This window comes from Puntigrus tetrazona, chromosome 11 (genome assembly GCF_018831695.1).
Source record: "Puntigrus tetrazona isolate hp1 chromosome 11, ASM1883169v1, whole genome shotgun sequence".
In the NCBI taxonomy this organism is placed as follows: domain Eukaryota; kingdom Metazoa; phylum Chordata; class Actinopteri; order Cypriniformes; family Cyprinidae; genus Puntigrus; species Puntigrus tetrazona.
In genome coordinates this window covers 8,182,755-8,207,229 of record NC_056709.1, presented here as the reverse complement: position 1 = coordinate 8,207,229, position 24,475 = coordinate 8,182,755, and the positions used below count along the sequence as shown (strand labels likewise).

Here is a 24,475-nt window from a genome sequence, read left to right as displayed (position 1 = left end):
TCCAAGATCAGGAAAGCATCTGCTGTGTGCAAACGTCTGACACGTTTTTAAGATGTCAGTTTTACATGCATTCTGAATCATAAACATAACAAAGATATCTAATAAATGCCTGTTTGCAATTAGACTGGTCAAACCTGCTGAAAAAAAGTAACATATCCCTGTCCAAAACGAATAGATGATGTAATGGATTTAATGTTTAGAATAGGACTTGTATTGGTTTTAATAGGAGTCAATAAATCCTGTTGTTAAAATGACCAAAACACACACAAAAAAAAAGGAATTTTGTAATGGTTTTACTGGACATTTTAGTTGAAACTATTAGACTTGAGGTGGATAGAGACAATTAGAGTCTATAAAAAAGAAGTTAGGGAGGGGGCAGCATTAAAATACCGTGCACCAGACCCACTGCGGTCTAAAAATAATCGCTGTTATTTGAGGAGCTCTGTGTCTAAAGCGTGCGACGTCCTCAAGCTGCTACATTGGTTTTGCGCGTCCAAGATTGAAGAAACTACTATTTGGGACCCGCTTAGTGACACGAAAGATCAGGTAGGCCTATAATGAACCTAAATAAGATTCTCTTCCTCTTTAACTCGTGATAAATCAGATACATTCTCAGTGTCATTCCGCAGGTTCCAGAATGAATCTGAAGCAGGTGGTATGTGTTACTTTTCTCCGCGCTGGAATCCCGAAACCATTGTATTTGCATACGCGTAAAGTGCATTTAAAAATATACAGTACTCGGGGAGTAGACTGCAGGTCATTTGTATTTGTAAATGCGGACATCTACTCGCGCGCTAGGCAGACCGAGCAACTCGGCGAGACTACTATGGCGAAGACTTTCTCTTAATAATCACAGACTAGCCCGTCATCATGTAAAGACGTCACCTGTACCTTATTAATGTTCATGAGTAAAACTGTACGTTTACCAGTCGATGCTGAAATATCACATGCAGTGTTCATGAAGCAAACCTTTACCATAGTAGCATTTGTGACTTTCCCTTCTAACTGCGCACAGGTTTAGCGTCCTAAACTAAACTAAACTACTGACCATCACTATGCATTTTGTGAGTATCTGAAACACAAATTTCACGCTGACATTTTTCTAAAATGTTGCATTCTGCTTGGTTTTATTTCAGTGCATAGGTTTTAGCATGCGTGCTCAAATATGCATGATCAAACTGAAAAACTTCAAACTTATACTCAACTCTAAATGTCATATTTAGCTAATTGGCTTTAAAAACTCGAATGTCTTATTGTATTTTGGCACGAATACTAATGCAATTAATAATTTTGAATAATGGTAAACTAAACTTACATTAAAATGAACAAGAAAGATGTAACATCATGTAAAATTAGAACATTTTAAAATCGCTTTATTATTATTATTTTTAATGCAGTCATTTAGAGGGTAATTATCACAGCTAAGCAGCACTATTAATCTATTGTCTAAAATGGTGATTTATTTAAGAGAGGTTCTTAAAACATAATATAGCCCACTATAATGTAAGTCTTTGTAAATGAAATCAACTTTTTTTTCTTTAAACAAATTCCTGATTTTAAAAGCATCACATGTCCTCCTAACAGTAAACTTTGTGGAAAGTGTGCGTTTGAAGCACTCGGCGTTAGTGTGAGAGTGATGTCACCCTCACGGATGTACTTCCTGTCGGCTGTGCTCTGCGTGGCCATTTTTCATCCAATATCGGGTCAGAACTGCTCAGAGCGCTGTAAAGCCTGCGGGGGCCCAGAGAAAGACCAGTGCCTTCAGTGCCTCGCAGGATTCGTCCTGCATGACAACCTGTGTGTGGGTGAGTTGAGATGAGCAGACTTTACGCTCCATTCACCTCACGGTCTATTTCACTCTGAAGTTCACTTCTACACTCATAGATATCGACGAATGCGGTACTGATCTGGAACGGTGTCCCGACAACACATACTGCTTCAACACCCACGGCTCCTATGAATGCAAAGGTCAGCGTGGTTTAACCTCAACGTGTGGATCAGCAGAGCATTTTACGTTTGCAATTGATATGATTTGTGGTTTAATACAGTATAAAGTTGCGTTAGTAGCACTTTAGTTTACAGTGTCTTTTCTAAATGTTACATGCACTTGCTTTTATTAGAACAACAAACGATGTATAATTATGTGCAAGTAACCCTAAACCAAACACTGATACAATTAGTAAGTATATATATATATATATATATAATTACACTGTAATAAGGACACATTAGAATAAAGTGTAACCAAGTTGTTTTATTATTTGTCCTTTTTTAGGATGCGATAAGGCCTGTGTTGGTTGTATGGGTGGAGGACCTAACCGCTGTAAGAAATGCGCCGCTGGTTATAGATCATCAGGCGTGAGATGCATAGGTTTGTTGTAGTCTATGTATGTAACATGGTTATGTATTGTCTGGTTTTTCAACCTCTGTGGTATAAAATATTCATAGTGCTACATTTCCAGTGATGCGGTCGACTTTACTGCACAAATTAAATTGAACTGAGCTGGACGATGGCATCTCTGGCATCACTTTGCCTGAAAATCGAGTGTTTGCCATTGTAGTTTTGCATTATTAATACGCTATTTTCCTATTTAATACTGTAAAGCTGCTTTGAATGCTTTGAAAGCTCCTTTATAAATAAAGTTGTTTTGACTAGTATTAAATAATGTATTAAAATTGAAAACACAGCTGAAATATCTAAAACTGTTTGCAAAAGGGCTCATTAAGTTACAAACATACAGTTCTGAGAATGTTCCCTGTTAGCGGTGTGAAAACACTACAGAAGGAAGTTCAACTGGTTTTAGGTCATTTGAGAACAAAAAAAACTTTCGTTAGCTGAAAATGTCACATCTGGAATCAACGTCGGCTCTAAAGACATAAGCTTTCTAAATGTACAAAAAAATTGAATTTTAAATAAATTAAAACAAAGTATGTTTTTTTTTAAATAAATCCCATTTTAGACTTGCTTTGTTTTGCTAGATAATGTAAAATAGATTCTTGATCGCCATATTATTAATAGCTGGACGAATTAATGTACAATATACATTCATTTGGGTATTAGCATTTACATTACATTACATTACATTTACATTTACATTTAGTCATTTAGCAGACGCCTTTATCCAAAGCGACGTACAAATGAGGTAGGCATATAGAAGCAAATTAATATCAGCAAAAGGGCAGTAGTGCATAAGTGCTCTTGAGTGGGGTCTTGTCTTACCTAACGCAGACACAAGGCTTTTTTTTTTTTTTTTTTTTTTTTTTTTTTTTTTTTTTTTTTTTTTTTTTTTTATTAAACAAGAAAAGGATAGGAAGGAGCAGGAGAAGAAGAGAGTGCTATCAATGTTGGGTCAAGTGCAAACGAAAAAGATGAGTTTTGAGTTGGTTTTTGAAGATTGCTAGTGACTCTGCTGCCCTAGTGGCAATGGGCAGATCGTTCCACCAGCGAGGAACAGACCAGGTGAAGGTGCGCAAGAGTGATTTTGCACCTTTTTGTGAAGGCACTGCAAGACGCCTTTCGTTTGCAGAGCGTAGGCACCTGGAGGGAACATATGATTCAATTAGTGAGTGTAAGTACGAGGGAGCGGAGCCTGTGATTGTCCTGTAGGCCAGCATCAGGGATTTGAATTTGATGCGGGCATCTATAGGAAGCCAGTGTAAACTAATGAAGAGGGGTGTGACGTGGGTCCTCCTTGGTTCGTTGAAGACCACCCTAGCCGCTGCATTCTGGACCATCTGAAGAGGTCTGGTTGTAGAGGCTGGGAGGCCAGCAAGGAGGGTGTTGCAGTAATCCAGTCTACTCAGGACTAGTGCCTGGACGAGGATCTGTGTAGCGTGTTCTGATAAGTACGGTCTGATTTTCCTGATGTTGTACAGCACAAACCTACAAGATCGAGCAGTTTTTGAAATGATTTGCTGCTGCTTTATCAAGCTTGAAAACATGCAAAAACAGAAAATGAATCTCTTCTAATGACAAATATTAGTTCTTCTGCAATGGTACCATCTTGTGGCTACTAGAAGCATTTCCACCAAGAATGTTAAGAAATACAAACTTTATAATTAAACATTGCATTATTGTTAATGCATATATTGTTATTTAAATTATTTAGGATTTGCAACAAAAATGCTCTATTTGTTCTATAATTGTATCTGCTTGTTTTTTTTTTTTTACATTTTTCCATTTGCATTTGTTTACATATGTATTTGTCTCGGGGGCCAGAAATGGCAGCAGTATTTTGTGTGTCCCGATATAGATATAGATGAGTGCTCCGAGGAGGTGTTGGCCTGTCCGGGGGTCAGTATGTTCTGTGTGAATACAAAGGGCTCTTTTCACTGTCAGTGTGCGGTGGGTTACACACACAGAGGTGACACCTGTGAGAAGAGCCAGACAACAGGTGGGTTTTGTTCTCACAGAGATTAACATACTATACACAGGTATAGCATTCATGTTAGTTTTGTGATATTGAGTATTGATTTATTTGCATACATTTTCATTTATTTGTTTGAGAGGCTTTTCGGTGATCGGTATCTTTGTCATTTAAAGTTAAAGGGATAGCTCTCCTAAAAAGTTGTTCGAAACCTGTAATGCATTTGTCATCTTCAGAGCGCAAGTTAAGACATTTTTGAAGAAATGCGAGCGCTTTGTGACCCTGCATAAACACAACTGACTCATTCAAGGCCCAGAAAAGTAGCAAGCACGTTGTTAAAACAGTCCGTGTGACGTCAGTGGTTAAACCGTCATTTTATGAAGCATATTCTTTGTGTGCAAAAGAACCAAAATAATGACCTTATTGCATTTAACACTGCATTTAAATCACAAAATGCAAAATGCACTTGTGGATGTTTCTGAACGCACTGACGTCTTTCTGCCTCTCTTTTCAGCGTCTGAAGAAAAGGGTTTTTTTGACGACATTCAGGAGGATGAAATTGAGGTTCTGCAGCAGATGGTCTTCGGTGTTGTTTTGTGTGCATTGGCCACTTTGGCGGCTAAAGGGGACTTGGTGTTCACCTCCATCTTTATGGGGGCATTGGCAGCCATGGCCGGTTACTGGCTCTCTGATAAAAGCGACCGATTGATAGATTCCATCTTGAAGGGGAGATAAATGCAAGGTTTACTACTTTTGAACTGGGCCATCTCCTACACCATAAGATGGTATGTTCACACACACACGCAGCCCAGGAAGCTGCTGTAATCAACAATTTTGTGTAGTATTATAAAATAACACAATGAGCCTCAATAGGCCATCCATTACTGTGGTTTTACTAACACACGGAGTACATCTGGCTTATTGGTTTTGTATAATGGCAGTAACAGCAGTATGTTTGAGAAGTATAATGAGCACGAACTCTTCTGACCCCAAGTGGTTTTTAATTTGACTAGCAACTTGGTGTCTTATTTCACTTACAAGCTGACTACTGTATATTGGGAACCACCCTTAAACCATATCAGTCTAATGTAATTTTTTATCATGGCCTTTGAATTTTTAGTAGCCTTTATCTAGTTTATATATGCAGTACATAATGTTTAAAAGCTTGGTTTTGCTAAGATTTTTTTTACATTTATTGTGCTCATCAAGGCTGCATTTATTTGTAAAATAAATATATATATATATATATATATATATATATATATATATATATATAATATATATATTTTTTTAATACATTTTTTTATCTAACATTTTTGTGCAAAGTACAATAGCATTTTTTCCAAGATTTTGAATTTTTTTTTAAAATCTGCATTTATTTGTAATTTACATTTTGTCCACTTGAATGAGTTTTGATCAGTTTAGCATGGCCTGGCTAATTATTGTTTTTGTTCTTTTTTTAATCTTACAGAACCAAACTTTTGAACAGTTGCCTACGGAACAGCAGTGTACAACGTATTTTTATGAGGACAAACACTCTTTGCACTTCGACTAATAAACTTTTATTTGCTTTTAAATGAAACAGAGCATATCTCAGAAAGAAAGTCACTTTTATTTAATGGATATAAACAAGCCGACTGACACTCAAGAATAGTTTGGGGGGGAGGAGGGGTACAACACATACAATAGCAAATATCAGGGTTTGAGGTTGAGGACTTTAAAAACATCGAACATGACACAGATTTCACACCGAACACCCCAGTCGCGCCTGCTAGGCCCTCGCGCCGCCAATATTCTCCAACACACGCGCAGCATTCACACCCCGTTACAATCTTATTTGCATACACAGACACAATCATGCAAGCATATCCCACACTCTTTTAGCGCCTCAGATCTGCACCCCGAAAACATGCGAACGCTTTTAATTAGTTGCACGGGCAATCCACTGGCAGTGGGCGGGAAGATGTGGGTGAGGACACACCATTCTCAAACACATTACACCATCATGATGCCAATGCGTCTCATCGGTGACGACTGGTGCACCATGGGAAAATGAACCCCACGTTCACACGGTATCATTCGGCATGCTGACACTCACATTGGACTTGTTTGCACTGCTGTACAGGAAAAGAACAGGAAACTAATTTCATGTACAAATCTTACAGTCCCAAACTGACATATTCAAAAAAGCATGAACCATAAAAAAAACATAACATAAATAAATATCTTAAAAAAGTAAAAACAATGTCTTTTTTTTTTTGTTTGTTTTTAAGAAGTATTATACTATTTCTTTTCTGGCATTTGTCACAGTGGTTTGTATCATCCAGAGGTTTGCATTTTTTGACATCGTGAAATAAAAGAAACAATGCAACTGGCACACAACAAATATAAATATAGAGAGAAATCTTCACTTTTGTTCTCTTTATTTCGGGCCTTTGCTCAAACCAGAGGCCCGTTGACATACGTCGTAGTTTTAAAGACCCTACCGGGCTGAATCTTCTTTCTTTCTTTCGTTATTAATTATTTCTGCGTAGAGATCTATTAGACTTTAGTCTAATATTAGTCTTCACCACAGCCCAGAGTTGGCACATAATGTACATAATCATGCATCATCACCACGTAAGTCAACATTTCTCTTTTTTCTTTGTTCTATATAATATATCTCTTCCGAAGGCAGGAGATCTCCCCCTACTTCAAGTATTCAATAATAAAAGGTCCTGAAGGTGGAGGACTGCAATATATCTGACGTCTTTTTTGTCCTTATAGTACAATTATAGACTTGCACAAGAGACAGACAGACAGACATAACACATTAATATTAGAACAGCAGATCAAACACTCTTCTAGTGTTTGAAACCGAGTCAGAAACATCCAGTATTCACATGGTGGACATATTCTGGATCAGTGTTTATCAGTCACAATAGTTAAAGAAACGTAATAATATTCTAGAGCACAGCGACAACGATGCGCTCACGCCATGACAGAATTACCGCAATTTTTTTCAGACTTCCATCTTGCTAATAGTGACATATTTTTATAATGACCAAAATCGTAAACGTTAAATCAACTGCATTACATGATCAGTGTGCATTAACGAAGCATTTGCGATCGGAAAAGAATCTTTTAAATGCTGTAATTTTGGCATTGCGTGAGCACAGAACTGAAACATATATACGATTTTTGAAGTGATGTGACCGCGCATGAACAACGAGAAGGTGAAACGCAACATGGCAGCACAGACGGGTCATTTAACAGTCAGATCTTGGCTATGCTTTGGGCTTTGCCAAAGTCCTAACGTGAATTCCACGATTACAGACAACAGCAGTGAAATGACACAAGACAATGCAAAACAACTGTTAACATATCCCAGCCTTCTCAGTGTGTTCCTCCACCTGAAACTATGTTCATGGTTCTTAAAGGCGTAGTCCATCCTAAAGGGAAAATTGTCATTTACTCCACGTCATGTCGTTCCAAACCTGTATAAGTTACTTTCTTCTGCTGAACACATAAGATATTTTGAAGATATTCTGTTTGATAATCGGACAGCCTTTGCCATTGACGTTTATTACGTTTTTTGACCATACAGTTCCATGTCAGAAAGCATTAAGGCGGAATAACCGATTACATGGACTATTTTAATGATTTCTTTACTACCTTTCTGTCCTTGAACTTATCAGTTGCGTTGCGTTCTGTGGGGAACGAGAGAGCTCACAGATTTTATCAAAAAGTATTTTAATTCATGTTCCGAAAATGAAAGAAAATCTTATGGGTTCGGAACGACATGAAGAAGAGTAATTAATGACAGTATTTTCATTTTTGGGTGAACTATCCCTTTAACGTACGTTTAAATGACAGTGATGAAATCCACCTCGGGTCACAAAAATGTTTTTTTTTTGTTCAAATCTCATTGCCATTTGCTTTTTTGTTCTTTTTGTGAGGTGCAACATATTCTATACAACACTTTTTCTAGCTGAAGATCTAGTTTCTTGATTCCGCACATCTCCTGCAAAAGACTTTTTGTGTTCTTTTTTTTTTGCATAGACCCCAGTGCCAAGATCTTGTAATCGGAGCACTGTGAGGGCCAAACAGACAATGATAACACACACAACTCAAACACACAGAAAAAAAAAAGGTTTCCTTTGATTTCTGACACAATAGTCTGACCACAGTAAACACACTTTATTTAGCTAGTATTTCTCTATCTATATATCTACTATCTATTTATAAATAGGCACTCGCCACCATGTTGAGACGTTACGAGAATTTGGCGGTAGCTCCGCCGGTACCTGGTGGGGCGGTCTGTTAAAGGAGAAGGACACTCCCTTTATGGGACGCGCAGGTTTGGACTGGCCTTGTCGACGGACGTCTTGACAAATTCATCAATGCTACGACCTGCAGCTGTAGCTTGGGAAAACATCTCAATTATCTTCCGAAAAACTTGCCGCCATGGATTCAGTGAGTGTTACAGGACAGCTGATGTCCGAAATGGTTTAGCCACGGCTGATTCCATCTCTTTTGGGCCTGAGCACCAGTTGAAGCACCATTAGAAATGTTCCCTGTTGTAAGGGGTGGAGGTGCATAGGTGCACGAGAGCTTACATGCAGACCAGGCTCGGTGTTTGGAGTGGAGCACGATCGAAAAGAAAGGGCAAATTCTGGTTAGCATGGTGGATGTTATGTGCGTGAGACTAAATGCATAGAGTAGACTACCTTTTGAGGTATACTAACTCTCTAAGGTCAAATATACACTAAAAACCAACAGTGGAGACTTAAATTTGGCCCATGCATATCGTAGTGCATACTCAAACTTAAGTACATAATGTATAGCGCATATAGTAAAACCTAAAGAATCGAAGGCAGGCAATTCTTCAAGATTAAAACTGCTAATGCGGATGTGATCGTAAAAAATGGTTCAAAACGAGATTATCAGGATGGTATTATTTTACATTGGATTACATGAAAAAGCTGAGAAATGACCAAAGCTGACAGAAGCGAGGCTCGAATGGGCTGATTTGTTGCTTCTTTGAAGAGGTGGAGCTAGAGGAGAGTGGGCGGGGCAGTGGTTAGAAGGGGCGGGGCCAGCTGGATGCATGCACTGGTTGCAAGTGGAAACCAGGCGAGAAGGAGCAGCTGCAGTGTCTCTTGGAGAGTCTTCAAGGCAAATGTCTTTAGAAAAAGGACTGCACCAGAAAGTTACTGTGTTTCTGTTCAGTCCAGACTTCCTCTCCATTTATTTTTTTTTAATCATCTGAAAAGAAAAACAACATGGAATAATTATCCTTAAGCGAATGTGTTATTAATATTACACCATGTCTTTGTTTTGAAAAAAAGTCTCTAATGCTCAACAAGGCTGTATAAAAATACATTAAAGTGCCTCTATTATGCCATTTTTAAGGCTCCTTATATTGTTTTGTGACTCTCCTACAATAGTTTTACACAGTTTTTGGCTAAAAGCAAAAATAAAAATATTTGGTAACATTATGCATGTCTTTACTGTCACTTGAATAAAAGTATTGCTTTCTATAAAAAAATTGTCACTTTATATATATTTTCACATATAGATTTTTTTAAATATATACCTGTGTGTCTGTATGTGTATATAAACTATATTGATATAAATTCATATTAATGTTAATGTTATTTTTAATGTTATTGTGCAATAGTACAGTATGACATGAAATAAAAAAATAAAGTAAATAAAGTATTAGTACTTCTGTTGATAGTCTTTACCTGCTCAGGTGGTCATCTCCAGCTTTGGCCCTCCCACTCAAACTAATGCTCCGCCTCTTTCCTTAATGCATGGAAAAAATGGGCCCCCATCCAAAAGAATCTGATTGTAGGTAAAGACTGGCCAAGTGAACAATGTAGAATTTCATCTCTATGGCATGGCTGTGCTCCTCCTTTAGTGACTGTAATGTCTGTGAACAGCAAAATAAAATTTGGTTGGCAAAGAAAAATCTTATTTTAAAGCAGACAACTGACATGAGACATCAAGATCTCACCCCATAAAACAACATCATAGCTTTGGTTTGGAAATAGTTACGCCCAAATTCCTTCTTCATCGTCCTTTGATATCCAGAGGTCAGCATGAAATGAGGAGAATTAGATATGTCAAAGGTGAAAGGGCAGGTTATTTAGATTAGGAAATTGCATTTCAGTGAGAGACAGGCAGCTTATACAGAGATTAGTTGCCTGCTAAAAACACCAGTCATATATTATGATTGGATTTCATTGTTTGTCTCTTTAGTTACAACTAAAGCTATTTAAAATAAAATAATATCGAAACAACAGATAAAAAAAAAACTTTTTAAATTAAATTCCGAATGTTAATTGGCAGCTAACTGAAACTGAACGTCTCGGTTACGTATGTAACCCTCGTTCCCTGAAGAAGGAATGGAGACGTCACGTATATATATATATATATATATATATATATATATATATATATATATATATATATATATATTTAAGTATTAAAAATGTATGATGCATATATATATATAGTATAAAATACTACAAAATGCATCAGATTTTGTGATATGCTCATGCAGAAATCCTAAAATTATTAAGAAGCAAGTACTGGATGTGATGCAGATTAGAAAAGATATAATGCAAAGGTTAAGAAAACAGTAATAAACTGATAAGAAGGAAGTCGAAAATACTAATGTACGGTAATTAAATTAGAAGGTGTAGACACAAAATCTGTAGTATGGTAAAGATACCTTACAAACCTGGTCTGGAGCGGTCGGTGTCCGGGATGCGGCGGTCCACGGCCTGGACCACGATGGTGTGGTGGAGGGTGTCGAGGGTGTGGGCCCTGTGGGCCGGGGTGCGGGGGGTGATGGGGGTGCTGCTGCGGGTGCTGCTGCGGGTGCTGCTGCGGGTGTGGCATGGGCTGAGGGTGAGGGCCCTGCTGAGGTGGGGGGCCGTGAGGGTGCTGCTGAGGAGGGACCCCGGGGTGAGGGTGTTGAGGGTGGGGTGGCTGGGGTCTAGGTGGGTGCTGGTGAGGGCCGGGCGGTTGAGGGTGCTGGGGTGTTGTGGGTGGGGGTACTGAGGCTGGGGGCTGCTGCGGGTGTGCGGAGGGTGGTGGGGTGGAGGCTGTGGGTGTTGGGGATGGGGCGCGTGGGGGTAAGGAGGCTGGTGGGGTGTTGGGGGTGTTGGGGGTGTTGGGGCTGTGGGTACGGCGGCTGGGGTTGGGGTTGAGGATGAAGGGGTTGTGGTTGCATGTGGGGAGGTGGAGCGTGAAGGTGGTAATGGTCGTCCTCGTAGTTGTCAGCGATAAGTTTCATCCTGCTCTGTGTCTAAAAGGGATAAAAAGAAGTTAGTAAGCTTCCTTCAGCAGCTTTCAAAATAAATTTTTAGCCATCTTTCATTTAGTAAAGTGTAATGGTTTTATGCCTATATTTGCTTGTAACATACAAACATACTTTTTACAATTTCTTTATTGTGCTTTTTGACCAAACACCAAAATGATAAGACAATATTGACAACAATATAATAATTACAGAATTGTCCAGAATTGGTCATCACTTTGAAAAATTAATCGTAACTTCACTTTACCATATCTTAATTTTTGGTGTAGTTAAATTTGTTAATTTGTTCTGAATACAGAAATGGACTGACCTGTTGCTTGAGCTGATGCATTAATCTGTCTTTCTCTCTTTTCAGTGCCAACACTTCCTCTTGTGTCTTCTTCTTATTGGAGGAGGACAGCTCCAGCAAAGCGATGTTAGCATCCTTCTCACTGATAGCAGCGAGCAGAGCCTGTTGTCTGAAGGGAACATGTACATTGATGTACACTGAGCAGCTTTCAAGGGAATGTAGACTAAAAACATCCCAGGCATCGAATATTTATGAACAAACAGAGTCTGACTGCAAAGATTCTTACTTCATCTCCAAGATCTCCTCGAGCTGTTTTCTACGCTCCTGTCGGAGGTTGGTCAGATGGCCGTCTCTCTCAGCCAGAGACTGTTGGGTGGAGGACAGACGCTGTTTAGTGGCATCCAACTCCTGCCTCGTCTTCTCCAAAACATTCATCAACTCCTCCATCTGTGAAATAAAGAAAAATGTGTTCAAGAAAATAAAGAGAAACTTTTTTTTTCCTTGTGTTCTCTTGATTTACGACAAAATGTAAAACCCTAAAATGAAAACCTTTGGGTTGTCCATTGGATTATCCTTCCGTTGGTCTTGCAAGATATTCCCAGGGCCTTTCTTGTCCATCTGAGGACCAAGCTTGATGCCTGGGCCCTTTTTATTTTGATCCTTGGTTTGCCTTTGGACAAATACAGAGTGTCACATGAATAGCTGAATTTGATACTAATCGCAAAACCTTATTTAACCAAACATGATATAATGATCAAAGTTGATTATTGTAGCATGTTTTTTGTCTTGTTTTCCAGTACAAATATCTTTTTTAAATTAACTTATATTTACTTAAAAGTAAGTTATATAAGATATTACATGACTACCCAAAAATTCTGGTAGATTCTGATATTTATACTGGAAAAAGGAGCATATTTTAACGTGTTAAATATTCCATTATATAATCAAATGGCATTCTGACTTCTTTTAAGTGTCCAAATACATTTTGGTGTCCTTTGTATGTGTGATTATTAAATGAAAACAACATCACAACACTACATCACCACGAAATATGACTCATAACGGTGACAACAACACAATTAGACGCAAATGATAGGAAAAATACAGTAATTTCTCTAATGTCACACACAAAACACGCTTGGTTATTGCTCATAATGGAGGGTGAACAACACCTGAGGAACAACCAACTTACCTGGGAGCAAGACTGGCGGAGGAGAAAGAGGAGGAAGGAAGGATGCAGGAAGGGCAGGAGCGGAAAGGAAGAGAAGCCACAACACAGCAAACAGGAAAGAAAGGAGAAATAAAACTTTAGAATTCATCGAAACGAAGCGGAAAACAGCTGGAAAGAGTCAAGTGAGAAACTAGGAGCCATTTAGAACGGCCCCTGAGGTCTGCAAGGCAGGATGCACAACGCTATCATCTCAAATCATCATCGTCAGTGGATACGCCACTGAGTCCAGATCTGCAGGGGCCCGTGAGAGAACCAACATGCAGCAACCCAAACAGCCGAGCGGCAGTGAGGGATCGCACAGGGTGGCAAACAGGGCAAGAGCGATCAGGCATGGGGGTGCAAACCTCCTTGAGGAACGCTAATCCCTACCTAAAGCACCCAGCTCATTCACAGAGCAAAACGGGGCCTGAAATGCTGCAGAACGTCTCATGCAGGCCGATGAGACGGCCGGTTTGAGGGGAATTTCGCAGGCTGAGGTGGGAGGGGATGGAGAGGATCATTCAGAAGAGTGAGAGGGAAGGGAGGAGAGATTGTGTTAGGAAGCAGAGAGATGACTGGTCGAGAGGTTCAGCGTGTGACGTGGCTGTTCAAAGGTCAGGAAACGGGGCTCCGCTCATTGTCGGAGCCCTCGTATGCCAGCAACACCAAGCGGCAAGCACAGAGATCACAGAAGCGTGTATGCGCAAGCACAGTAACAACTGCAAAACATGTTAATGTCATATAAGCAGGGTGGAATAAAATACATCTGGATTGCTAAAAATAGCATTAGTTAACTGATCTATGTTAAAATCACTATATAATTGAATTTTAAGAATAGTTCACCTGAAAATTAAATGTCACCATTTACTTACCAAAATAATTCATTTTAATTTGACCTAATAGGAGATTTTTTTGTAATAATAACCTAAATATAATCTAATCCTTCAGACTTCATAAAACTTGGAGTTTAATGAACAAGCCATAAATATGAATTACTTACTAAAATTGCATTTTAATGACTTTTTGTCATCTTTGGCTCAACAGCATTCGTCCCTATTCATGTTGTGACAGTGAAAACTAAAAACTTTTCAATCAAAACTTTAACAATAATGATATCAGTGTCCACAACCACAGATGATGATTTTCCGTTTATAATAAGCATGAGCTGCAGTTTTGTTGTCTTCCTCTTTAAATGCTCAAGCTCTTTAAGACAGAATTGATTGTGGTATTCCAACTATATTGTTTCTCTGTGTTGTTTTTGTTTTAGCTTGTGGTGTGAACCTCATAGAATTAGAACAATTGATAAAGCTTTGGTATAAACTCAACTTCTCTCTTATATTATGGTAGAAAGAGACACGCCTGATTACATGGGGGAAGTAATTAATGACAATTTGTATTTTTAGGTGAACTTTCCCTTTTTGTAATGTTAGAAAATGACTACAGATCAACATGTTGCTATGCCAAAATCATGAAAGATACATCAAGTGTGCAGTTATCACACGTATGACACTATGTGAAAGAAAATTGGGCTGAAACGATGGAACCATTAGATTAAAATTTCATGTTCTAGTTTTATTATACAAAAAATCTAAAAATAAATAGAAAAAATAAAATATTTATAAACCAGATATAATCATAAAATGAAAACATGCACACAATAACTCAGTTCCAAAGCCTAGTGAGCTCCCCAGCTATAGGCACCAATAGTTTATGCACTACAGCACTCTCCCAAAAGGAAGCAGGTAGACAGCAATATATAAAATATGCAGTTTTGGCCAAAATCTGAGGTAGTATTAAATGTATCCTTTAAAAGTTTGGGGTTCTGTAAGTGTAAACAGTAGAAAATACTTTAACAAACAAACTCAATCAAAATTTCCAACCTGGTCTCATAAAAATATGTACCTCTGTGCACTTTTTGTGCTACACCGTTTTTACGTGCCTTACTGCACGTTTCGCTGCAGTTTCAAAGAAAAATGTCCACCGAGTGAAGCTAAAACACAGGTTCAATACGTGAACCCTGGTACATTTTATTACATTGATATAGGTACGTACTGCTGTGTTTTTATTCTATTGATATACAGTAGGTATGTATCGCGTTGGTTCAGAAATCAAATATCTGAGGATTGTCGTTTAAAGTTAATGCCCTATCTTGTTAGAATCTAGTTATATGCCTAAACCTAACCGATAGTGTTAACAAAGGCAAAATTGATATAAAACACATTTGTTGATGCGACTGTGTCATTTTAACTTCCTTTTTAACACAGATTTGAACGGTTTTGTTGAACCGTAGGGATTTGAACCAGTTCTCCTCGCCTTTCAAGTACATCTCTGTACTCCATGAGCTACAGAACAAACCTACCATGGATGAAAATCCATAGATATAATGCTGGATATGTGTGATGCTAATGTTCAAAAGCATCAGTTTTCAAATATAAAAGTCATAACATGACGTCAGTGGCTTAGTATTCATTTCTTTTGGAAACTGCAGTGATATGTACTTATTGGTACGCATTTTGTATCTCACCTAAAAGTGCACCAAAGTATGTTAATTGCATGAAGCCAGGTAGAAGATTTCTGCTGAGTTGTTAGCACTTTTTGTGTGACTGTATTGCTGCTTTTTTTGTTATATGATTTTTAATTGACCATCTTGGTCAGGATCTCGCTAGGGTTTGGGAAAGAGCCCCACACATGCGCAAGAAACAGCATACACAACCACAAACACATTATACACGCATATTATTATCTGGGCTGTCTCAGTCCACAGGTTTTTACATCAATGCAATCTGACACACATTTACCACATTATTAAGAGCAAAAGGATTCTTTCGTTTGGAAGAAAAACCAGTGAACAAGAGACAGCCGTGCAACAGAGGCATCAAGGCATCAAGCACACAGCAGTTGCAGACAGATAAGTGCAGCCGAGCCGTGGTGCCAGGACAGAGCACTCACTTTCCCAGGAAGTCCCACATCATGCCCCCAATCTGCTGGGGGGCAGCGGACACAGAGGGGGGAGGGTCAGAGGGGGCTCTGCCACCAGGGCGGGGCGAGGGGCGGGCAGCGAGGGGAGGGGGCTGGGCCACAGTGAAGGGGTATGAATTATGAAGTTATGGATGGAGGTAAAATGAGTGAAGATGGCAGAAAGACAGACAGACAGAAGGATAGATAGATAGATAGATAGATAGATAGATAGATAGATAGATAGATAGATAGATAGATAGATAGATAGATAGATAGATAGATAGAATAGACAATAGAATTTCAAAATGCAGAATAGGAAGAACATGAAGATGGGCAAGATTTTTTGAACATGAAATGACAGAAGATGAAGGAACATGGAAGAACAGGAGGAAGAGAAGGAGGTCGGAAAAAGAGAAAGACCAACAGACAGAACAGAGAAAGAGTTGATGAGACGGTAAAAAAAAACAGAACACATGGTTAATCGAACCACATTAACACTAAAGCATGAGTATGTCAACCGAGAATAAGCAACAAGACTTTGAGCCAGAGCTGCCTATGAGGAACTGAACTTATGTCCGATGCTCAAAACTATTATAAGGGCTGTTCACACTGACAGGAATTCCCTGCTGAAGGGAAGCAAAAAGTGTATATATAAACTGCAGCATTTCACATTGCATCATAATGACACAAAATCAATCTCAGTTGGAATGCTGAGAAATTCTAGTATGGCTAGTCAATGATTTGAGTATTTGCAAAAACTGATAGCATTTTTATAATTATATTTTTTATTGCACATTCCAATTAATATAGCTTTCCGATTAAGGGTCACACTTTATTACCATTTACTTAGTTAACATTAGTTAACAACACTGGTTACATGAACTAATAATGAGCAACACGTTCATACAAGAATTTATTAATCCACTTAATGTTAATTTTAGTTAGTTAGTTAAAGTGCAAACTTCGATATTTGTTGGTGATATATATATTTATATATGCAAAGCGCAATCACCGTTTTCTGGTCACTTCGCTGTTAGTGTGAACGGCCATTTCAGATGATGTACAACCTGAACATACAGCACTAGCATGGACTTGCTATCTTAGATGAATTACCCCACAACTAAACAAGAATTCGGAAGAAAAGAGATATGGAGGAAATTGTACATGAACATGCCAAAACACACAGATCTGTCGGGAGCAGCAGTCATCACAGCACACGAAGAAAGAGGCAATACGCAACCACTAAACATGAGCTCCATATCAATATTCAGAACATGTCAGAAACACAGAATACTGATGACCTCATGAATGCATGATTCCAGGAAACAGCATAAATATTTGCAATCATCATCATATTTCACCTCTAGGAGATGCATTATTGATGGCAGCTCTGAGAGTACAGCATGGCTTGTACTGCATCAGTAACAAAACGGCTCTTGACATCAGCATTTTGATGTTATACCCCAGCAGAATTTGATATTAAGTACAGTAGAAACTGTCAACTGATGCTGTCAAAAGCTCAAGATAACGGCAAAACAAGGACTCTGTCGTGATGCTGCTTTATGAAACTCGTGCAGGCATCAATAATATATTCAGCTTGTGAAATCTAATAAAATTCACTTATAAAATTCCAATATAGTTACAGTATACTGCTAATGTTTGGACATGTTAAATCATCTTGTAATTTATCTTGCAAATCTGAGTGAAAATTTCACAGTTCTGCCTATTTTTCAATTCTGAGATAAATATTCTTCCAGATAATTTTTTTTTCTTTCTCAGAATTGCAAGTAAAGTATCAGCATTGATATTGACAGTGATATCAGTATTTGATGTTATTATAATTTTTTTTATCACACAATACAGGCAAAATCATTCTTTAAGAGAAAAAAAAAGTATGCAATTTTAGTTTTGCATAGAAATGCTTACACGTAACACTATCTGGCCAAACTCCAAAATTTTAACTGTGCATTTTGTATTGTATTCGCTTATGTAGGCATTAAAAGCGTTTTTAATATTATAAGAACGCAATCTGCACAAGAACGCAAAAATGAATTCTTTGTGTATACATGTGACTTCACGCTTTCAAAAGTACATAAGTGGCTTTATCTCACCTTTCCAGTTCTGCGATCTTCTTATCTTTGTCATTTTTCTCTGTCTCCACCTCTCTCAGAATCTCCAGTAACCTCTCGACCTCGGCCTGGGATTTGCTGGACTCCTCTTTGTAGAAGGACACCTCCTTTTCCAGAAGTTTGACCCGGTCCACATACTCAGGGTTCCCACGTGAGCTTTGCTGCACCTCCATGTCATGAGCCTTCTGTATGACGGTCATGGGAAGGCATCACCACAGAAACCAGTCAAAATCAAAACTTCCAGAAGAAGCATTCCCACTTCTGAATGCCACGCCAGCGCATACATCGCAGACTAGATGTCTCCATAAAGCGAATAATTAGCAAAGCTTTAAATTAGCTAAATGCACATATTTGTCTTGCTGCAGTTGGAACAGAACACAGATCACGTTATGCTATACATTCAAAGGAAGCTGCAGTTATGCATCATTTTCTGTGCAATATCGAAATGCAGCCTTGCTAAATAATTAAAACACTGCGGGCATTCTGAAACACGGTTTACATTGGCATGTTGAAAATGAATGCACGATGGATCACACACGATACAAAATTGAAGAAAGCGACAACAGAAATAATCCAAAGGTAGCAACAGGTCAAAGCTGACGGATCCACGTGAAACACACGCGACAGAGGAGCGTGCAACGCAACATGCAAATGTGGATTTTAGCTCCATGGTTCAGTGGTAAGATTCTTTGCAATGCGTTTGCCTTCAGACATATGCGTGTTCAAGTATCTGGGTATTAATTTCAAAAACAGATTAGTATACATTGGAAGCATGAGGAAACAATACAGTTTATCCACATTTCACAGAATGCCCTTGAATCCCAATTATTAATGTTTTAATCCCGTTACTTTTGACTTATTGCTGTTATTATGCAGTTTATATAATAAAAACGAGAAACATATTAAGCAGGATGCACGTGCAAGATTCTGAAAAGATCTGCATTGCACCTGAATTAAGGTAGAATATTTTAGAAGAATTCAATAAAATAATTCACACTCACATTTACATTTTATCGCACAATTTACTATATATTATGTATGCTGCATCCTGCAGTGCTCTACGTCCAAAAATAGCTCGACTTCAATATATTTTTACTTTATATTTTCTATAATAATGAAAAAGCTGCACCCAAAATACAAATTGTAAGTGTAACATTCATCAGACCATAAACTAGATCCCATTCTTTCTAAAGCAGCAGGGTTGAATTCTTATAAGTTAAAGCAGAAAGAAAGTAAAAGTATAGTGTCCTCATGTTTTCAACATGTGCTAGTACAGATCCAGAGAGACACTTACGGGATTGTTCATTTGACTGAACAGCTGCTCTGCTTGCTACATTGCAAAGGAGGGAATCATGGAAAATGAGGAGGAGGAGGAGGAGGAGGAGGATGAAGGGACTCAGTAAAACAGCTTTATCATTAGCTCTTCTTTCAGGATAATGATAATGTTCTACACAGGATAATATAAATAACTAGAGAGCAACATAAGAACAAAAAGAAGCCAACTCAATCAAATCAGAGTGAATCGCCTACCAAAACAGTCAGAATTGAAACATTTTAAATTGAGCTATGCCTCTGATTCTGAAAAAAATGCCATTTAGGTTGGCGGTTCACTAGGGGTTTGAGACATAGCTACTGTCAAGTAAGAGAAACTAGACAAGGAACTCATCACTACTTTCAGAAAGTTCCCATGATGCCCTCTAAAATGAGTGACCATTAAGCTGATGAAGAAAATACATTCAATGACACAACTGGCTAAATCATTGAAAGTAATTTCAGTGGTAGCAATTTGCAAAAAGTTGATTGATATTGGTTTTAAAAATGCAGATAATCTTAGAGCAAGGTGGCTGATGGCTTATATACAGTCTTAGTACAGTGAAACCTGTTTATTCAAAATAAACAGAAATGGATGAAAGATTTTGCCCTTTCACCAATCAAATCAGCAAATTCATAACACTGAATATATAAACTCCTGCTTTACCAAAATATTGTTATGCTTAAAATGACATACTGTACTGTTCTGGTGTCTGTACTTTTTTTAATACTGTGATATTGCGCAGTGTAATAATTGTGAAATATCACAATACGAAAAATGTAGTTTCTATTTCAATATATTTTAAAATGTCACTTATTTGTGTAATGCAAAGCTGTTTTTCAGCATCATTACTTTAGTATTCAGTATCACGTGATTTTTCAGAAATAATTCTTATGTTGCATATTTGGTACTTCAACTTTTCTTATTATCATTAATACATTTAAGGGGAAATTGTGATGCATTTAAAAAAATGATTATTTATTAAATAGAAAGTTAAAAACAGCAACATTTAAGAACAACATGAAAATCTTTATCATAACTTTTGATCAGTTTAGTGGCTTCACGTTGAATAAAATTATTATTACTAACCCTAAATTTTTTAAAGGTAGTGTATAATAAAAGAACAAAAATAAACAAATTAAATAATGAAAAATACATAAAAAGAAGAAAAACAGCACAAAATTGATTTTAGATCTATTAAGCAAAATTTAATAAATAAGAATACATGAAAAGAAAAATTTGGATTTTATACTGACAAAACTTTCGGCAGCTTCTGAAGCTGACAAACAGGACAACAACTGATAATCCATTCATGATAATCCAAAAACGGCCAATATCTGATGATCAAGATGTCAAAAAGAAAATCATACCTTCTGCAGCTGTGTCTCCAGTTTACTGCATTCCTCTTTCTTTTGCTCGATTGCGATCTCAAGGGACTTGAGTTTGGAGTCTTTCTTGAGACCCGACGAGGCCAGCGAGGAGGCGTGCTCTTTTAAATCTATGAGACTCGACTGGAGCAAGAGCGAGACGAGACGAGAGCTGACAGTCCCACCAAAAACCCACAGAAACACAATGGAAACTGACACAGGCGCGATCACCGACGTACCTCTTTCTCTGTAAGCTCCACTTGTAAAGTGTTCACCTTCTCTTTCAGGTCTTTATTCTCTTTTTTATACGAGTCCACCTCCTCCAGTCTCTCTCGGTCTTCCCTCTCCCTTTGCTCTTTCAGGCGCTCGATAATTCGCTCCTGTGACAAAAACACATTTCTCCTGCACTCACGGCTAATTGAGCACGCTAAAACAATTTCCAGTTCTCGAACGCTCAAGGTTTATCAATAAACGCCTGTAAATGTCTTCATTCTTCACAGATTAGCGGGTAAATTCACTAAAACCCGATGTAAAAATGTTGTATTAAAGTATTCCAGATCATCTTAGTCTATGAGCATCTGTCTGAATGCTGAGAAATGTGCTAATTAAGTTTGTCGGCCATGTTTTCTTTGTTGCCTGATTTGCATAATTACTTTAGAGCACGGTATATGCAAATAAACAAAGCTTTCAGCAGACACTTTATTTAAGTTTAAAGTACTGCGAGAATGTCATGCTCAGTCTGTTTCTTGAATTTGAACTTCCTTTTATGTTCTACAAACGGCTGAATCAGCAGCTCTGATTTTATTTGCTTCTGCTCTATATTTTCATTCCCTCTTGGGATGTTTGGAAGCGTTTCTGGTACCTTCTCAGACAGGGCTTCCTCTAGCGTGGCGAGGGCAGTATCAGTGTTGCTGGAGTCCGTCTGGAGAGACTTCACTCTGTCCTTTAGATTCCCGAGCTGTTTATCTTTATCCCTCAGCTGCTCCTGAAGGTTCTCAATCTGAGAGCGAGGAAGAAGGTAAAACGAGTGTGGATTTAGCGAGCATCAACAAAAAAAATATATTGAGCTTGTTTTAACCATAGGCTTTATTTCAGGCATTTCTGTAAAAAAAGATTTAATTTGGAACAGTAGAATTGATTTTAGGACTCAATCAAGAGCTGCACTTCAACTTGGTACCACTAGGGGTGCTAAAATGACATACTTTATCTATAAAAATCGAATGGAAAGGGAGTTTAAAGGGATAGTTCTTCAAAAATGTAAATTACCCTATTCTCAAGCCATCCTATAGGCCTAACTAGATTATGAAGTTTTAATTTATATTTTTTAGGAGGCCTTTATTAATATTAATGGATGAACTTCTATTATTGGACGTCTATTGAACTATGGAGTATCAACAGCTATCCACTGCCATTATAAAGCTTGGAAGAGTCAGAACATGTTTTAATAAAACTTTGATTGTATTCATCTGAAAGAAAAAAGTCATATACACTTGTGAATAAATCATGGGGTAATTTAGATTTTTGGGTGAATCTTTTTAAAATGGACTTAAGGTCATGCTTTGTTGTTTGCTATAAGAGAACTGCTGAATGGTTCTTAAATGCTTATCAATATGAAACAAATTTGTAAAAGCATCGTGAGCTAAAGTTACAATTACCCACTGATCACAAAAACATTATTTTAATCTGTAAAAGGGTGAACAAACATTGCCAAAATAACAAGGACAAATGTCAAACAACAACAAATGACACTGACAATGAGAAACATTAATAAGTCAATGTTTACTGACATTAACGGATGTATACTGCGCTTACTAGAGGCCATCTTACAAACAAACTGTATGTACTCAAGGCCATCTTACAAAGATGGATAACCTAATGTAACAGACACAGTACCTGGACATCTGAGTAAGTTTTATGGTCTTTTGGTTCATCTTTGACCTTGTTTTCCATTTGAGAGGGTTCGTGTTGAAGGAAGCCTAAAGATGTTTCTATGAACCATAGTGGTTGGTCTCTAATGGTACAGGCATCTCACGGGAATATTTATGTCTGATGATGTTCTGTATGGTCAGATAATGGGCTAGATTTCACTTCCTTCTTTTTGATGAATGGTGCAATATCCCGTTACCCACAGTTACCGAGCCGCATGAAGGGGTTTCAAGAACAAATGAAGCTGTTTTATAGGCAAAGAGAAGTACTTGGTTGTTGTAAAACATACAGCAGCTTGTGTGCAATGTGACTTAGAATATAAGATATAAGGGATCGAGCCAGCACAAAGAACAGGAGATCAGAAGTTAAATGCGGTTTGAAGCAGACTGTGGCCTTTTTGGACTCTTGAGATGTTTCCGGTGTCTGAACAACATGAAAAAAGGCTGAAGAAACCAGCAAAGCATGTGGTGATATGGTAAGAAGATGAAAAAGCAGTTTGAAGGAGATAAAGGGAGAAAGATAAATGCTCTGTGGCTCTGTTACAACGCATTTTACTAGAACTGCTTTGTATGTAAAGAACACATGTGAATCTGCTTTGGTTTTTTCACCACAACTGAGCTCACTAGGTTTTAAAAACAGAGCTTTTTCTTTATTATATTTACATTTTCTAAAATATCTCACCAAAAACACTATAAAGGTCTGCAAGAAGTTAAATCTGTTACCGATACAGGCTTTCAGAATCACACTCTTCTTGGTAGAGATCATCGTTATTGACCCCAATCATTTCTAAATGGCCCATGAAAACTGGCCTCCGACCTTTGATTCTCGAGTGAGATTTACCTTCTTCTGCAGGACATTTATCTTGCGCTCCTTGACTTCCAGCATGTCTTTCATGTCTCTGATCTCCCCGGCCAGTGTTCCCTTCTCCTCTGTCAAGTCTTGCAGTTGCTTCGTCTTCTTATTAAGGAAAGATTCCTTCTCCTCCAGACGCAATCTAAGAGCGTCCACCTAATCAACACACCATGAGCACAGTGTTTGTGTAAAGCTAGTGAAATCTTCAAGTGCTTAAATCCCATTAAAAATTAAGTAAAATAATTTAAGAGACAATGTAAATGTTAAAACATGTAAAAAATAAAAAAATTAAATAATTGTAACCTCTGTTTGTAGGATGGCAGCGCGTTGCTCTTTGGCAGTGAGGGATTCTTTGAGCACTTCAATATGCTGTTTGCAGTCTGAATTCTGATTATTCAGAGTTTCCAGTTTTGTTTGGAGAGCTAAAAGCTCAGACTCTTTTTTTGAGAGCTCCTGCTTGAGCTGGTCGATCTGAAAGAGATTGAAAAAGCAGGCAAAGAGAAAGAAATCTTCAGTTATTTATGGGACATGGAAATCATTTAGTACATATGAGCATCTAAACAACTGATATTTTTAACTAATCATGTCATAAAATGTGTTAATCAGCCATGTTTATTTAATAGGAAAGCTTCAATGAGTATGGGAGTTTTCTTCTCTACTCTACTGTACTCTCCTCACATAAAAGATGGATTTCAGAACGCAATCCCCATTTAATATACATCAGCTATATCAATAATTGATGAAATGAGTTCT

At 37.9% G+C, this 24,475-nt stretch overlaps 2 protein-coding genes across 6 annotated transcripts in view; one reads left to right on the top strand and one right to left on the bottom strand.

The window, feature by feature from the left end:
* The first annotated feature begins 388 nt into the window (after positions 1-388).
* LOC122354197 (protein disulfide isomerase CRELD1) lies at positions 389-7,881 on the top strand. 3 transcript variants are annotated; one of them, XM_043252314.1, is made up of 8 exons: positions 389-546; positions 630-655; positions 1,585-1,805; positions 1,885-1,968; positions 2,276-2,371; positions 4,254-4,394; positions 4,882-5,152; positions 5,839-7,881. In XM_043252314.1, the coding sequence occupies exons 3-7, from the start codon at positions 1,637-1,639 to the stop codon at positions 5,100-5,102; spliced, it is 711 nt and encodes a 236-aa protein (XP_043108249.1). In that variant the 5' UTR covers positions 389-546; positions 630-655; positions 1,585-1,636; the 3' UTR covers positions 5,103-5,152; positions 5,839-7,881. The 3 variants fall into 3 exon arrangements, with proteins under 3 accessions (XP_043108249.1, XP_043108248.1, XP_043108250.1); XM_043252313.1 differs by lacking the exon at positions 630-655 and having other exon boundaries at positions 390-546; XM_043252315.1 differs by lacking the exons at positions 389-546; positions 630-655 and adding an exon at positions 662-1,064.
* erc2 (ELKS/RAB6-interacting/CAST family member 2) overlaps positions 5,961-24,475 on the bottom strand; it is a 47,338-nt gene continuing 28,823 nt past the window's right edge. The window contains exons 7-21 of one of the 3 annotated variants that reach the window (XM_043252310.1): positions 24,026-24,193; positions 23,711-23,878; positions 21,807-21,944; positions 21,184-21,324; positions 20,948-21,088; positions 19,560-19,595; positions 18,248-18,450; positions 13,161-13,172; positions 12,518-12,638; positions 12,255-12,415; positions 11,990-12,137; positions 11,089-11,667; positions 10,369-10,432; positions 10,097-10,284; positions 5,961-9,614 (exon numbers count right to left, since the gene is read on the bottom strand). In XM_043252310.1, the coding sequence (XP_043108245.1) occupies positions 11,356-11,667; positions 11,990-12,137; positions 12,255-12,415; positions 12,518-12,638; positions 13,161-13,172; positions 18,248-18,450; positions 19,560-19,595; positions 20,948-21,088; positions 21,184-21,324; positions 21,807-21,944; positions 23,711-23,878; positions 24,026-24,193 (1,749 nt within the window). In that variant the 3' untranslated portion in view covers positions 5,961-9,614; positions 10,097-10,284; positions 10,369-10,432; positions 11,089-11,355. The remainder of the gene's footprint in view (positions 9,615-10,096; positions 10,285-10,368; positions 10,433-11,088; positions 11,668-11,989; positions 12,138-12,254; positions 12,416-12,517; positions 12,639-13,160; positions 13,173-18,247; positions 18,451-19,559; positions 19,596-20,947; positions 21,089-21,183; positions 21,325-21,806; positions 21,945-23,710; positions 23,879-24,025; positions 24,194-24,475) is intronic. The other 2 variants (XM_043252311.1, XM_043252312.1) reach the window with 2 other exon arrangements.